The sequence below is a fragment of the Lepidochelys kempii genome, chromosome 11 (assembly GCF_965140285.1).
Source record: "Lepidochelys kempii isolate rLepKem1 chromosome 11, rLepKem1.hap1, whole genome shotgun sequence".
Classification (NCBI taxonomy): Eukaryota; Metazoa; Chordata; order Testudines; family Cheloniidae; genus Lepidochelys; species Lepidochelys kempii.
Window position 1 is genome coordinate 8,324,859 of NC_136390.1, and position 12,944 is coordinate 8,337,802.

The 12,944-nt window shown below is 41.1% G+C and overlaps 2 protein-coding genes across 3 annotated transcripts in view; both read left to right on the forward strand.

The window, feature by feature from the left end:
* EPB41L5 (erythrocyte membrane protein band 4.1 like 5) overlaps positions 1-477 on the forward strand; it is a 54,901-nt gene extending 54,424 nt beyond the window's left edge. The window contains exon 17 of the mRNA XM_073305044.1: positions 4-477. Within this exon, the coding sequence (XP_073161145.1) occupies positions 4-187 (184 nt within the window). The 3' untranslated portion in view covers positions 188-477. The remainder of the gene's footprint in view (positions 1-3) is intronic.
* Positions 478-582: 105 nt separating this feature from the next.
* Positions 583-12,944, forward strand: part of LOC140895430 (band 4.1-like protein 5) — a 59,350-nt gene continuing 46,988 nt past the window's right edge. The window contains exons 1-4 of one of the 2 annotated variants that reach the window (XM_073305059.2): positions 583-5,749; positions 9,484-9,611; positions 9,828-10,000; positions 11,773-11,867. In XM_073305059.2, the coding sequence (XP_073161160.1) occupies positions 9,502-9,611; positions 9,828-10,000; positions 11,773-11,867 (378 nt within the window). In that variant the 5' untranslated portion in view covers positions 583-5,749; positions 9,484-9,501. The remainder of the gene's footprint in view (positions 5,750-9,483; positions 9,612-9,827; positions 10,001-11,772; positions 11,868-12,944) is intronic. The other variant, XM_073305061.2, reaches the window with a different exon arrangement.

Here is a 12,944-nt window from a genome sequence, read left to right on the forward strand (position 1 = left end):
CAGGCCCTTTGATGCTGATGACTGCCGTCAACGTGGTGGAAGTGTATGGAACGCATGGGCCCCGCCCTCGACCCAGTCTGCGGATAGACACTACACTCATTTTGTCCATGAGCGCAATGTGAAGAATGCAGGAATTCATAGTGATGCCATTGGTTATGCTGTCCAAACTACCATGACCGATCTATGAGAAGTGGGCCTTTTTGGAGCTTGAGGCTGTTCTGTAACACAGTCTGGAACATTACATTTTCTGAGTTGCCTCTAAGATAAGGACAATGGACCCAGAGCTGATTAGGAATACCCAGACCTTGTGCGAAGGCCCCTGCATATGGTGCTGTTGTATTGAATCTTTTAAAGAAAAATTAGCATATACACTACTGGTCTGTTACCCCAGGTATTCTTGTACTGAAAAGAGTATGTGTATCTTTTTAAATGTGTTAAGATTTTTCTTAACGATTAAAGGATTTTAGCTGGTGGTAACTCTGAGGACCCCTGTAGGAGTTTGCATCTATAACAAAACTGGGTATTGCACCTGTGGTATTAAGTGAGATTTCAGGAATTGAACTAAATCAGAGGACCATCATTGGTGTATAACTGCCCTTCCTTTTGCACCATAATAGTTTGTTTTAAAAAGCGTGGGAGAAATGGGTGACTTGCAGTTCAACCACTCTAAGTCTGTTGGTAACAAGTTCTGTAGTTATTTTACTTGAAAATGTTTCTTGGAAATTAAATGAAATTATTTTATTTAAAAAAAAACAAACCAAACCAGAGCCCCTGAAAAGGGGTACAGAGTAGAATTGCGGGGGATGGGGAAGGAGGCAGGGAGAATATATTTTTGAAGGCTGTCTTGGTTGCTTGTATAGGGAAACCATGTTTCTTCCCCGGTTTTCACTGTAGGGAAGGTTTTAAGACCTATTAGTGGAACAGCTCGGTCCATATCTATATGTACACTTAAGAACAACTCGGTTCTCAATGCACTGAACCAAAGGCACGATCCTGTGTGCCTGTTGTCAGTGTCCTCCTAGCAACATTCCACCCCAGTTTGGGTAAACACTATTCCTGCTATTCCAGAAAACCGTTTGCAATGTGTGTTTTTAGCTCCCTAGTATTTTTGTTATTGTTACTAAAATAACTGGTTTGAAGTAATAGTTTGGGAAATAGTCTAACTATGGGAATATATCTTTTTAGTGTCTGAAATTGTCAGAGTGAGTTTACTTCATTAACAGAAACATTTTGAATAGTCTGAAGTAAGAGACACTCACGTGTGTGGGGGAGAGAGTGAGAGATTGATCTTAGGTTGGTTTACACATAGACTTATGTTGGTATAACTGAGTCACTCAGAGGTGTGAAAAATCCACAGCCCTGAGCGATGCAGTTGTACCGCCTGAAATCCTGATGTAGACAGCAATGTGTCAACAGGAGGGCTTCTCTTGTCAACAGAGCTACGCCTCTTGGGGAAGTGGGATACCAATGCCGACGGGAGAAGCTCTCCCATTGGTGTAGGTTGTGTCTTCGCTACGCACTGCAGCGCTGTATGTGTAAACTTGCTCCACATTCATAGTCGTCAATACAATATACTATCACGTTAGATCACAGATTTTCTTTCCTATTTGGCCATTGTCTCTACCCACAGCTCTGCTACACCCCTCTCACCTGATTTAGGAATAGGATATATGGGCTCTGAAAGTCGTGCCATACAAACATCTTTGGTCTAAAGGGAGTTTGCCAAGCTACAAGGTCTATAGATGCCTCTGTGTTTCCATCCTGCCAAAAGAGGACATTTTCCCCCTAAAAATTGCAATGGGCCTTCCATTGTTTGTGGTCTTGCAATTAGGAAATACACTTCTTCTTAAAAAAGTCACTCACTGACATCTGAACCAATAACCCAGTTCACTGGCTTATTGAGAATCTTGGGCCTGCTCTAACTTCATTGGTTTTATGGCCTGATGCTAGTCCAGTTTGGAGTCTCAGAAGTCACACTAGACCCTTCCAGATAATGATTTTAGCTTTAAGGGGGTGTCAATATTTCCAGAAATCTGCAGAGCGTATCCCAAACTCATCTGGGTTTACAGAAACCATATGCATTATTAAATGCCCCCCCCCGCCCCTTACCTGAAAACAATAATAGAATTATGTGTGACATGCAGCAGTGAGGACCTGATACTGCACCCTTTCCTCATGTATGTGGTCTTATTGACTCTATCCAGAGTCAGAGACCACTCAGGTTTTTAAAAACTGACAAACTGGTCCCAGGCTTCGAACAAGTCTTACCATCAAACCTATAGCTTAGCCTGGAAAAAGATACAATTTCTCTAAAACATATATCAAAATGCAAAGCTGTGACGCTGTTTCCTCTGTGCTTTTGTCCGGTCCCTGCCGCTGTGCTCCAGATGAGATGGTGCAGGCTGCTTGAAGACCACCCATTCTACCAAATGATTCATGGAGATGACTGTTGGTTCAAAGGTCAAGGCTACAATTCTTGAAGGGGAACTCTCTCAAGTTAGTTTAAGAACAGTAATGCTCTCTACCTCTTGTCCAAAATCAAATGGAAAAATGGGTACAAAGGTCTTTTAAAAATTCTCCACCATTCAGCTTTAAGAGTAGAAAGTGTCTGTGTTGCTGAACGTGTTTGGTCGAGTCAGTTCTCTGAATAATTTTCAAATTGCTAATTGCAAATTTAAGGTTTTAAAAGCAAATTTTATCTTTCAAATGTTTAGCACGTGGAAGGTGCTAACAAAGTAGGTATAGTCAGGACATAATTGCAATTTCTCCATAGATATTTTGGCAGTAGTGTAGATAAAATCAGATTACTGATGAAATTTAAGTTTCCATTTACCATTGTATTAAAAAAAGGATAGGATCGCTGTGTATAAATGATCCATAAGGTGAGCAGAGGTGACCAGAGTAGCTTCATTCTCCTTTTAGGTAGGTTTATTTGTGCGTTTGGTGGTGGTAGGTTCAGACAAAAGTTTTCTTATTAAAGCAAAAGTACTTTTCTGTGTTAGTTTCTGTATTTCAGAAGTACTAGAAAAACTTAAAAATGAAATCTGTTATACCGAGCAGGTACAGTACTCTACCTACCAGCTAAATATTCCATGAGTGACAGAGAGAGAAAGAACTCACCAGAGAGAACGGGTGTGTGTGTGTGTGTGTGTGTGTGTGTGTGTGTGTGTAATGGCATGGCATGGCAAAACATCCGACTTTTTGAAAATATTTTTGGATCTTTGTCACAATGATAAATACTTATTTTATTAAAATGTTCATAATGGCTTTATACTTATTCCATATGTTATCCAAGAGCCTGTGTTTAGCTCCAAGGTAAACATGGAGGTGGTTGTGGTTACTGCAGATACTGACTGAAATCCAGATGGCAGAGAGCAGTCGGGCCTCCTGAGATCCCTTCCAACCCTGATATTCTATGATTCTGTGAATGAAGAAATTGACTACATCTTCTAGTGGGCTGTGGTATAAGGCACGTTGGGTGGCTATTGTGTTACCGCAGCGCTATCGATAAAGCTTGGTTGGCATATTCATTAGATAAACCTTGATGTGGAAGGACAGCTCAGCTCATTCAAATGTGAAAAGTCAACTCCGGCTAGTGGTTATACTGGAATGGACTAGCCTGGAAATGAATTTTTTTTTTTTAGCACTGTATATGTTACATATTATTGCCAGCTGGGTTTGAATTTCACTTGCTTCCTAAGGATCTAATGCTCCTCTGTCACTGTATTTACACTGGTGTAATTCAGTGGCGTTACTCCTGATTTCCGTAAGGGTAAGCTACAGAAGACTGAGGACCCAAGCTAGCTGACTGAGAACTGAAAACTGTTAATGGTCACCTTGGCCACGTTAGTTGGTGGTAACACGTTGCCTAATGTTTTTCGAAGGAGCTGAGTACCCGCTACAAGAATATCCAGAATTGTTACATTAAATGCTAAACCACAAGATAATTTGGAAGAGAGAATAAACCTCAGACATCAGTTTAAGCCAACCTCACTAAAGGGGGTAGGAGGAGAATCTCATGGGGGACAAATTATCAGACGTTTACAACCTACTGCAGAATTTCTTGCACCTTCTTCTGACTCATCTAGTGCTGTCCATTGTCAGACTGGAGAAATGGCTTAGACAGTCCCGCAGGTCTGATTCAGTCTGGCAAGTGCAATGTTTGTCATTAACTGCAGTGGGAGGTGCAAATGTTCAGCACTCTTAAAAATTGTGCCATTGGTGACTATCGGCATGGATGAATTTGAACTGGTGAGTTAAAAGTAAAAGGTTCTGTATCCTATTTCCAGTCCCCTGGCTCATATTTCCCTTCCAGGAAAATATCTTTTAGCCTGGAATGTATACAACACGATAGCCGACTCCTCCATTAGTCAGTACCAATCTATTCAAGTGGCTGAACGATTCTGGGATATGCATTTGTATTAAATCTTTATTAGCAACTGTCCTCCTCTACACTACCCCTGCCTTGTGGAAACACCCAGAAGTATTACCACATGGTTTAATGGTGACTGACCACACAACATTCATCTCTCCATTGCAACCCGCACCTGTTCCTAAGAAGCTTCTCTCCCCTCGTAACAGATGCCAGCCTGTAATACACAGTCAGTGTTGGAAATAATAATGAATTGCTCATAACGTTAAAACAGCTTGGGAGTTGCCTTCAGAAAAGTCCAGATTTTGTCAGTCCCTCTACAAACACATGGGTGAAAACATTCTGACACCCTACTTGTTAAATAACAGAGAGCTTGCAATCCACGTTTGAAACATGTTCCCAAGCCCTTTTTCTGCTTTCACTTTAGAAATCTAGGAATGCTAAGAACGGCCTTCCTTAGTTTTTCTAAACACCTTCCATTTCTTTGTAAAATCTTTAAAAAGGTCACAAACCTATTTCTTCCGCCTTCCTTTTGCAGGTCACCTTCTAATAACCAAAAATGAAAGAAGTAAAAAAGATACTCAACTTCTTAATGTATGATATACAAAAACTACATCAAACGAATATTATTTAAGTTGCAAAGTCAAGCACACGAAGCTAAGAAATGTCAGAATTAAGGTGGTCTGTGCAACCTTAATTTGGCTCACTTGTGCATATGCATTATGACCCAGTTAGGAATTGCGCATTGATATAATAATTTTTCCACAGCAGATCTTTCAGTGCATAGGCAGGACACACAAGAGGGCTGAATTAAGCCACTGCAAATCTGGCAATTCCTAACTTTCAAGTGCTTGACTGTGCAATCTAAATAATGTTCTTTTAACATTTTTGCATGTTATTTTCCATGATTTCTTAAAGGAAAAAGATTTAAAAAAACCCAAAACAACCCATTCTATTGTGTGCAACTGTAACAACCCACCCCTCTCACATCATCACGGTGTGAACCTTGAGTACCACAGCACAGACAGCTTCCTCTTGCACTACAGAGCTAACTACATCAACTGGCATCAAGATAAGGCTGTTTTCCCAGCGGGGGAATGAAGAGCTGGGTCTTGGGAGTTGTTAATGGGAAGGAGCCTATGAAAAGATTGCTTGCGGTGGGGGTGCAGTTATTAGGGGAAGCCTTGCCTGGTGTACTCTCAACCCTCCCCCCCCCCCCCCTTTTTTTTTTTTTTTTTAATTAAGGAAACTCCATCCTCATCTGGTGCCACTGGAGCGAGAAGAGAGAAATGGGCTGCTGGGCCCAGCACCCCAGCCTGGCCCTTGTGCCCCCAGCGTGGACGTGGGTCACTGGGTTACGTGTTGGGTCCAGAGGAGGTAGGGAACCCAGTCCCATCTCTCTTTCTCCACTCCTGCTACAAGTGCTCTGTCAGTTCCCAGTCACTCCCGAGCAGCAGCAACCACTGCTTTGACATAAGCCTGGCCGCAGAATGTTTGAGTTTAGTTAATTGTTTTGGTAGGTCGCATTAATGCTAGTGTTTTGCAGTGTGCAACAGTGCTACCTACCTGGTCTGGCTTTAGGCTGGCTAGCTGTGGTCTCGGTTTATTCAGTCAGGTTGTATCTTCTGAGCATCCCAGGAAGGATTCACTGCCATGCTCAAGTCTCTTTCTGAGCATAGTTCTACTCCTAAAACTAAAAACTCCAAAATGAAAAGTAGTTCCTTTGCCCACTGTAGGCTACAGCTCCCATGGGCTTTTCCCCTTCAGCGCTAAAAGGAGGACCTTCCTTCAATCCCCCTGCTTCTGAGACTATTGCTGGAACCTGTCTCCCTCCTGCACCTCCTCTCATTTGAGCTCTCAGCCCTTTATAGGATCTGAACCCTTCTCAGTTGGGTCTGATAATTGAACCAGATTGGTTGGCCCTTTAAAGGGGATGGCCACCCTGTTGGTGTGGCTGTTGAGAAATCAAACATTCAGAATTAGGAAATTTCAAAAGCATAGGTTCTCTCTGTAACTTTATTTTAGTTACATTACAAACTTTGTATATTTTGTGGCATACATTGCTATCAATATATTTAACAGGCAAAAAGAAATATGAAATGCTACAACCGATACTCCTGGGGGAATTCTATGCCAAAAATTTAAAATTCTGTGCACAATATTTTAAAATTCTGCATATTTTATATGTCAAAATAATCATGCCAATTTCAATTATTTTGATAATTTATTAAACTACAATACAATGGATGGAGAATGGGAGTGGAGAGCATTGGAGGAAATCCCAAGATCCCCTTGTCTAATAGTAATAGTAGCTAGGTTTGACCCTTTATTTGTAGTTATTAGTCAACAAATATATGCCACTATATGCTCAGTGTTAATCCTGGGCAACTGAAGAGCAAATAAGGGCTGGGGAATCAAACTCACAGAAAGGTCAGTAATAAACAGTGCATGGAGCATGTTTTGAAAGGAAAATTTTTCAGTCCAAAAATTTAGACCAGTTCTAATCACTGAAGCACTGTAAGTATTTATAAGGCCATACTGTCATTTACAATAAGGCTCCTTTACACCACTCTGGCCATGTAAAGGGAGCCTTAAAACTTTTACACCTGTTCTATGATCTTGGGGGAGTTCACTAAGAATGGGAACAATTCACTAGGCAGGCTGCTACATTATGCTCTGCCTGCAGGAACAGAGCCTGCCTTATTCCTGCCTCCAAATACCCTGAAGCCCCTGCCCCTCCACACTGGGCGTGCAGCAATAGCAAGACAGAGGGACAGTCTCTCTCATTTGCTTGCTTGCATGTCTGCTGAGCCTCGGTCCCCTGATTGTGATTGACATCTCCCCATGCATAGAATCACAGAATATCAGGTTTGGAAGGGACCTCAGGAGATCATCTAGTCCAACCCCCTTCTCAAAGCAGGACCAGTCCCCAATTTTTGCCCCAGATCCCTAAATGGCACCCTCAAGGATTGAACTCACAACCCTAGGTTTAGCAGATCAATGCTCAGACTGAAATTGTGTTGGGCCACAAAGCCAAACCACACAAATCAAGGTGGGTAACAGATGAAGTGTGCCAGTCAAGTGACAAGCGTAGGAAGCTGAAGTATAATAAAAAGGAGGATGAAAGATCTGAGTTCAATAGAGATCAAATAGAAAGCAAAGAGACCCAAAAACAACTGGATAAGCAAGCAGTGTAAATAAGCTGAAGAATATGTGAAGAGAAATTTGACATGGGTTTTATTTGCAAGATACGAGAACTAATACATCAGGTTTTTGATAACTTGCTATAATCCTTTCTGCCAAATGCTATGATAATGTATGGTGTTCCTGAAAAATTCATTACGGCAAGTCAGTGAGAGTGGTGGGAGTAGACAAACTGATGGAATGGTTCCGGACAACTGTAGGAGTGAAACAAGGATGCACGCTATTACCAGATTTGTTCAGCTTGGTACTAGACCCAATAATGGCTGTAGCACTGAGAGGTGAAATGGGAGCAGTCACGTTATGGGGTAGGACAGTGCATAATCTGAAATTCACAGATGATATTGACCTCTCAGCATTGACCAAGGAGGATTTACAGAGAATAATGATGAGGTAGACCAGGAAAGTAGAAAATTTAGATTGAAGATCAGCGTGGAGAAGACAAAAAACATGGCATTTGGAAGAAAAGAGAAAGAGGTAAAGATCAAACTCTGAGACAAAGACTAGAACAAGTGGAAAAATGTGTGTACTTTGGAGGACTAGTATTGAAGGATGAAAATGGTGAAAATGACATAAGAGGAGTCAGACTAGCTGCTATTCCATTTGGAAAATTCAGCAAGTTCTGGAAGAATAAAGACATTTTGAGAAAAACAAAAATTAGTGTATATGAGACAACTGTCATGCCAATACTGCTGTATGAGTTGGAATGCTGGAGTATGAGGAAAGGCAATGAATGGAAGATTTTGGCTGGAGAAATGAACTGGCTCAGGGGATACTGAGAGTTTCAAGACTGCAGAAAATAAAAAATGAGATAGGAAATGGCTAGGGCAAGAAATAACACTTACCGAAGATTCAAGAAAGATTACTGCAATTGTTTGGATTTGTGTCAAGAATGGACACAGAAATAATGTCATCCAGGGTGATACATACCAGAGTGCAAGGAACTAGAAATAGAGGAAGACCGAGGATGATTTGAATGTCATTGAAGAATGGCATAGAACAAAAAGGTTTAAAGATTAATGAAACTGGCACAAGATAGAAAGTGACGGACAGACTTCATTTGGCCCCATCATCGCATTTGTGCTGATGGGTGGGAATTAAAGATGAAGACAATGACCAGATGTTACATCTGGCATGCCACCATTATTTCCAATTCAAAGCATAGGGCAATCTGTGGTATCTCAGATCCCAAGGTGTGGTATCTGTTGGAAAATATTTACTCTTTTATGGCAACCACTGTACTTCTGACTGGCCACATGAGTGCTGATTTGGTTTCCATGAGCAGATGTGGTGCTTCCACACACAGATTTGGAACACACAATTGTACATGCCCGTCTTTGAAAAGCAGGCTCTAATCTCAATACCCATCTGCAAAATGAGAATAAATAATATCTACCTTGCAGAGGTGCTGTGAGTCTATCAAAATGCCTTTAGATCCTTGGACACAGAGAGTAGTCTTACTGCCTTTGCCCTTGTCTTTCCCTTTCCTCATCCTCTCCCTGTGGCATTCTGGCCTTAATTTAGATTCTGAGCTCTTCTGGGGAGGGGAATCCATCTTTGTTCTGTAAAGTGCCATGTAAATAATAAAAAAATGGGGGAAAGCTTTTTTTTTGCAAAGGGATACATTCTATCTTTGTTTTAAATTTGTATTAAAAAGTACTGAAGGATTTGACCAAAGCTAAATTTACATAGTTGCTTGTCCACCTTTACAACAATGGATAGATCTGCTTTACAAAGTTTGGATCCAGATCTTGATTCGGGTTCCAACTCCCCCTTAGCCGGGAAGGATTTGGATTAGCTGTTTGAGTATTTTAAGAAGTAAAGGTGTCACACAGCGCAGCCGTTCCCATTTGCTATGTTTGCATGCAAAGACTCCAGTGAGGTTGTTTGAAGACACTTTTTGCTTCCAGTCTGGTCATGCTGTGCTGATGATCACACTCCACAGAGAATTTTTCCTCTACTATGAACTGATTTTTCATACAGCAGAAGAAGTGGAGATATATGGACCTGTCCTGAGTTTTGAAGCTCGTTCTTCAAGGTATCTAGCTTGTAGATTTTTAAATTCCTTTGGAAACCAGTGTAAACTTGTTATCTGAAACAATTTTTAAAGAATGTGCATGGGTGCTTGAAAACAACAGGAAAAGGAAAGTGACCTGCTTTTTTACCTGAGGTTGCATTTTTTAAATCCTTGCCTTGTGTTGTCACTTTTCTGAAATGATTCTACCTGTCTCTGTCCATCTTCCTACTTTTGCAGCATGCCTCTGATTGTTGATTTACTAGACAGCAAGGAGTTGCTGGAGACTTGCATTGATGAAGCAACAGGCCTGCCTGTTGCTAGTTTGACAGCAGGAGTTCCAGAAGAGACAGATCTTAGCTTTGTTCCTCCTGGCACAAAGGAGACAGCTGCTGAAAAAACAGATCCTGCTGGTAAGGAAATTTCCTGAATCATTGCCGTTATCATTCCATATAGAAACAGTGGTACATGATAATGGAATTATTGTGATGACTGAGTATTTTTCGTCCAAAATCCCAAAAGACTCTACAGATATGACAGACTACATGTATACGGCTCACTTTGCTCAGCACTGAAATACAGCCACCTCCTGAATATAATATAGGAGCTGTTTTAATAGCACACAGCAATACTGTACTGTAGTTCAGAAAAGAAAATTAAGTATCACTGACAATACTGGCAAAAGGTCTTGGTAGATAGAACATGCTATATAACTATATTGGTGATTCCAGTAAAAATACGTTTCAGGATTCAGAAACAGCACAAATAGTAGTGTTATGTTTTCCATAGCCTGCATTTCCAACCATATTGTGTGCTGATTGCATCAAGGCTTATAATCCTGCTAGTACGTGATCTAAGCTGTCACTACTAGCATCGTGGTATTCCTACTGGTGTATCTATAGACTATCTATCTTTCTTAGATACTTAAATAGCTCCCGTTACCTTAGTGTCTCAGTACCTCACATTTTCAATGTATTTGTCCTCCCAAAACCTCTGTGAGGTAGAGAAGCACTGTTATCCCTGTTTTACAGATAGGGAACTGAGGCACAAACAGATTAAATGACTTGTCCAAGGTTTCACAGGAAGTCTGTGGCTCAGCAGGGAGTTTGAACCTGGATCTGCTGAGTCTCAGGCTAGCACCCTAACTGCTGCCCATCTTTCTTCTCTAGCCTCACCCACTGTTCACAAGACACGGTGTTGTGGAGACATGGGTGCTCCAGCTCCCTTCCGCTGAAAAGGAAATTTTCCACATGACCACATCACACACTCCTTTCCTGTTCTATTCCTATTGCAGTTGTGGGCATCCATCATTACTGCCCCCTGGTGTGTTTCTTTTTACTTGTTGGGAGCAGCCTTCACACTCCACTCATTGATGTCTCATCCACTCTCTGTGGTGGTAATAGGGGAACCCACAAACCAGCTGCTAACAGACTTTTGCAAACAAAATAATTTTCCCCAAGTAGGGTTTGAATTCCCCATTGCAGAGCAGAAAGAATGCCAGGCTGAAGATATAGCACCACCACAGCTGCCTAAAATCTAGCTGACCTGCATGCTTCATCTCTGCTCCTCCAGTAATCCAGCCTGCTGGAGCATGCATGATAGCACAATCAGCAAGCTGGGTAGTAGACTATCACTTTACAGAGAGTAACTCTGATTTTTTTTTTAAAACTGTGTTGTTGTCTTTTGTCCTGAATAACTCTGTGGCAGCATATAAACGTTACTGTGACTGTTTAGGACAACAGAGCCAGGCAGGGCTTGACAGTTAGTGGTTTTGGCTGGGAGCAATTTATTTCTCAAATCAAGTATGTATGAGTGCGGAACCAAGAGAAAGTATAATGGTTCTTTACAGAATATGTGAGATAACCCATAAATGGTATAAATGCACTCTCTTCTGAGGAGCTACTTTCGTACTTGCAAATAATTCCTGAGACACAGATTCACTTACCTTCCCACACTTGTATTGAACTTCGTACTAGTACAAGACTCCCTCTCTTTTGGATTCAGTGCATACAGACCAATCCATGGAAGTTAAATTGCTCAAGTGTGAACAAGCAGCTTTATTTCATACTGGCCCAGATAGCTTGATCTTCTGCTAATTCGTGGTCAGGAAGGGTAAATTTGAAATGCCAAATAACCCCATAGCTGCACTAACAGGGCCTTAGGTTGTCTCTGCCATCTTTTTCAGCATTTGAAGACACGTTGAAACTGAAACATCTGGAGACAGAACCCAGCCCGATGTCAGCGCCCCGTTCTAACATAAACATCAATATTAATAAACAGGTACTCTGGTTGCATTCCTGAAAGTTACTGAGTGTGTTGTGATGATTTTGAGAGCCCTTTTGCTTTCTGGTTAGCATGTCCCACTTGCAGGCTGTTTGAAAATGTCTATAAATGATGTTAGAGACACAAGCAAATCAAATGCATATACTTTGTTCTATAGAATCTTTTGCATGGTAAGTGAATAATTTCTGCTGGAAATTAGCTAAGGACCAGATTTACAAAGGTTTTGTAAATGCCTAAATATGTAGGTAGGTGCCTAGTAGGTGTCCAGGCACTCGTGAAAATCCCAACTCCCATGTATGCAAATGGTGCACAATCTAGTGCACTACTCAATTTCATACAAGAACAGAGGAGGGGGAGAGGTTTTTTTTTTTTTATCTTTTAGTCTATTTTATTGTTTCCAATATATTTGTCAATCCAATACACAATAAAGCATGCATTATAACAAAAGTTACTTAAATTCCCTGGCAAAACTCTCATTGATTTTAGTAGAGTCAGGATTTTACCCCATGCATCTCATGTTCACCCTCTGCAAAAAATAAGTATTATTATTACATGGGGATAATAACTGTTTCTTTGTTGGGAGACCACTTCTGTTAAATAACCTATATTTATCAGTCCTTTGGATATTTAGTGCAGGTTTCACCGTGCTTATTTTCCTTACAGGGGAGTTGTGCATCTTAATTCATTAATATCAGTAGTTCCCTTCAAGCAAATATGAGAAAAGGTGCTATGGGGGGCAGGGCATGGGGCCCTGGTCTATAAAGTATTAGCCTAATAAAAAGTATTTATAAACAAACATCACGTAGAATTAAGGGTGACATGTCTGGCATCTCATCCTTTTCCCATAACAGCCCTACGAGTCCGTTGTTATTTCCCAAGAATTTGGGTTAGTTTTCCCTCCAGATGCTGCTACAACGCAATCTGGTTAAAAGCAACTCAGTCCTCTCCCCCCATGTTACAAACCCAGGATACTTGTATTTTGAATAGGAAGAGAAGGCAAAACAACACAGACTGCATCACAGCATTAGCCCAGGAGGGCTAAAGGTTGGATATACCTCCCATTGAAGTCAAGGG